General features: G+C 40.3%; 1 protein-coding gene across 1 annotated transcript; it reads right to left on the reverse strand.

Annotated features, from left to right (window-relative positions):
* Nucleotides 1–370: 370 nt before the first annotated feature.
* Nucleotides 371–2,085, reverse strand: LOC139870336 (uncharacterized). The gene is made up of 4 exons (XM_071858163.1): nucleotides 1,637–2,085; nucleotides 797–1,088; nucleotides 675–745; nucleotides 371–521 (listed from the first exon to the last, which is right to left on the reverse strand). Exons 1-4 carry the CDS (start codon nucleotides 2,083–2,085, stop codon nucleotides 371–373), a joined length of 963 nt encoding a protein of 320 aa, XP_071714264.1.
* Between the last annotated feature and the right edge of the window lie 1,839 nt (nucleotides 2,086–3,924).

Raw genomic sequence — 3,924 nt, forward strand, 5'->3', positions numbered from 1 at the left:
AAAACAAAAGTGCCGCTTTTTGTAAGAGAAGCGTCATTCTTGGCTACTGTCCATTTTTGGTCCAAAATTACAGGTTAAAACGTCGCTATTGAAGCGGAAGCGTCGCTCTTGGAAGACCAAAAGCACCGCTCCTTTGACAAAAGCGTCGCTTTTGTACCTGAAGCAGTTTGCAGTTTCAAAATCCATTTCAACTCATTCAAAAGCTATTTTTGCCATTTTCCGAATTTACCCAAATGCATGAAATACAACTATATGCAAATGCAAACTATGAAAAACATAATATCATACAAGTCTAAATGAATGCAATCCTAAATGCACAATTATACACAAACATGATTGTTTTGAGAACGGGTTTATCACTTGACCCCTTTTAGCGCAAAGGTGTCATTTTAGGAATAGCATTGATGTCATCTCTATAAACCTTCAATCTATGACCATTAACCTTAAAAGTGTTCCCATTCCCATATAACTCCACATAACCCGTAGAATAAGCTTTCTTAACAATGTATGGACCCGTCCATCTGGATTTCAACTTACTGGGTGTAAACTTAAAGCGGGAGTTGTAAACTAAGATCTTATCGTTAGGATTAAATTCTTTGGGACCCTTGAGTCGAGCATCGTGTCAACGCTTAGTTTTCTCTTTGTATACTAAAGAGTTGTCATATGCCTCTAACCTAAGCTCCTCTAATTCATGTAATTGTGTCACCCGTTTTTCCTTAGCTCTTTCTAGGTCTAGGTTTATCTCCTTAATTGCCAAAAATGCCTTGTGTTCAACTTCAACCGGAAAATGACATGCCTTCCCATACACTAGATGAAAAGGTGTAGTTCCTATGGGTGTCTTGTAAGCGGTTCTAAATGCCCACAATGCTTCATCTAGTTTGGTTGACCAAATCTTAGGGTTATTACTAACCATCTTCTCCGGAATTCTTTTTAAGGCCCGATTAGTATTCTCAACTTGACTGCTAGTTTGGGGGTGGTAAGGGGTCGAAAAACGATGGTTTACACCATATTTTTCCATGACTCTCTCCATAAGACTATTAGCAAAATGCGTCCCTCGATCCGAGATCAATGCTTTTGGCACACCAAACCTAGCAAACAACCCTTATAAAAACTTAACAACTACTCTCACATCATTTGTTGGCAAGGCTTTAGCCTCGTCCTATTTCGAGACATAATATACCGCCACCAAAATGTAAACACACTTATTTGAGTTCGGGAATGGTCCCATGAAATCTAAACCCCATACGTCAAACACCTCGCATATTTGAATGTCGGTTTGGGGCATCTCATCCCTTTTGGAGATGGATCCCGACCTTTGGCATGAATCACATCGCTTAATTAAATTGTTTGCATCCTTGAAGATAGTGGGCCAATAAAACCCCGAATCGAAAACCTTTTTCGCGGTGTGATTTGGACCAAAGTGGCCTCCCGTTGGCCCATTATGACAACTTCTTAAAATATCCCGGGCCTCTTGCCCATAAACGCATCTCCTAATAACTTGATCCGTCCCAATGCGGAACAAGTGTGGGTCATCCCAAAAATAATATCGTAAATCATTGAATTTTTTTTCTTTTGTTGGTAGGACAAACCTTTTGGTAAAATATTTGATGCCAAGTAGTTTGCATAGTCGGCAAACCATGCGACTTCATCAATTAGGTCGATTCTCATTAAGTGTTCATCCGGGAATGTGTCCCGAATTTTGTTCTCATCTAAAGGTTGGAGTCCCGGGTTGTCTAACCTCGATAAATGATCGGCCGCCACATTTTCGGCTCCCTTTTTGTCCCTAAATTCTATATCAAACTCTTTCAAAAGTAGCACCCAACGAATCAAACGATGCTTTGCATCTTGCTTTTGAAAAAGGTATTTTACCGCGGAGTGATCCGTGTAGACGGTTGTCTTTGAAAGTACAAGATAAGATCGAAACTTATCAAAAGCAAATACTACCGCAAGAAGCTCTTTCTTGGTAGTGATGTAGTTTAGTTGGACCCCATTTAGGGTTTTGCTTGCATAGTAAATCGGTCTAAAGTGTTGGTCAACTCTTTGACCAAGAACCGCACCTAGTGCATAATCGCTTGCATCGCACATCAATTCAAAGTCTTTGTCCCAATCAGGAGAGACAAGAATATGTGGGTTAGCTAACTTTTACTTTAACAAATTCAATGCCTCGATACATTCATCATTAAACAAGAAAGGTTGGTCCTTTTCTAACAATTTGGTCATAGGGCGGGCGATTTTTGAAAAATATTTTATGAATCGTCTATAAAATCTTGCATGCCCAGGAAAACTTCAGATGGCTTTTACATTCGATGGTCTAGGTAAGTCCTTTATCACACTAATTTTAGCCTTATCAACCTCAATTCCCGCCTTAGAAATTTTATATTCCAAAAATATCCCTTCGTTAACCATAAAGTGGCATTTTTCCCAATTAAGAACCAAATTTGCATTTTCACGTGTTAACATTTTGTCAAGATTTTTAAGACAATGGTCGAATAAATCTCCGAATACCATCCATGAAAACCTCCATAGTATCCTCAACTATATCCGAAAAAATAGCAAGCATACATCATTGGAATGTCCCCCGGGCATTGCATAGCCCAAAAGGCAACCTCCGATACGCAAATGTACCATAAAGACATGTAAAGGTCGTCTTTTCTTGATCCTCAGGGTCTATCGGGATTTGGAAGTATCCCTAAAACCCGTCAAGAAAGCAATAGAATTCTCTCCCGCTCAAACGTTCAATCATTTGATCGATGTAGGGGAGTGGAAAATGGTCTTTTCATGTTGCGTCATTTAGACGCCTATAGTCAATGCATATGCGCCATCCCGTGATGGTTCGGGTTGGGACAAGCTCATTTTGGTCGTTTAAGATCACCGTGGTCCCACCCTTTTTGGGCACCACTTGGACGGGACTCACCCATGGCGAGTCGGATATTGGATAAATAAGCCCCGCCTCCAAAAGTTTGATCACTTCCTTCTCGACAACCTCATTTACAAAAGTTTGATCACTTCCTTTTCGACAACCTCTTTCATGTTTGGGTTAAGTCTTCGTTGTCGTTTGACAACCGGTTTGTAGTTCTCCTCCATGAGGATTTTGTGCATGCAATATGATGGATTGATCCCCGAAATGTCCGTGGTTTTCCATGCTATGGCCTTATGGTGGGACTTAAGTAATGAGATAATTCGGGTCTTTTGGTCTTGGGTGAGTTTCGAAGAAATAATCACCGGAAGTTGGTTTTCTTCCTTAAGATATGCATATTCAAGATGTTCGGGGAGTTCTTTAAGCTCAAGAGTCAGAGGCTCCTCCCATGAAGACTTGATTCGGAATCTATCTGCATGAAGGATGGACTCAAATGACTCTTCCTGAATGGTCTCATATTTACTTTCAAAATCATCAACATTAACATTCATTAGTTCCTTAAATTCGGCCTCTAAATCCACAATTTCATTATCACAAGTTTGGTCGAACTCTGAAGTATCAACCTTTAAAAGTTTTTCAAGTTCATCATGCACATAAAGGAAAATATGGTCAAAGGCATATCACTCATCATCATCGGTGTTACTCGGTTGCTTCATAGCTTCCCGAATATTAATGGTCACACACTCTTCGCCAACTCCAATTTTAAGTTGGTTGCATTGTACTAAGATGATGGTGTCGGCGGTCTCCAAAAATGGTCTACCTAAGATGAGGGGGACTTGAAGGTCCTCCTTCATCTATATGATAACAAAATCGACCGGAAACACCAAGGTGTCAATGCTAACCAAGATGTCCTCGGCGATGCCAATAGCGGTATCAAACGAATAGTTGGCCAATTTTATCCTAATTTGAGTTGGTTTAAGAGGTCCAAGACCAAGCCTCTCGTAAAGTGAATAGGGTATTAGGTTAATGCTTGCACCCAAGTCGGCTAGTGCATTGAACACTTCCGA

The sequence above is a fragment of the Rutidosis leptorrhynchoides genome, chromosome 10 (genome assembly GCF_046630445.1).
Source record: "Rutidosis leptorrhynchoides isolate AG116_Rl617_1_P2 chromosome 10, CSIRO_AGI_Rlap_v1, whole genome shotgun sequence".
In the NCBI taxonomy this organism is placed as follows: Eukaryota; Viridiplantae; Streptophyta; class Magnoliopsida; order Asterales; family Asteraceae; genus Rutidosis; species Rutidosis leptorrhynchoides.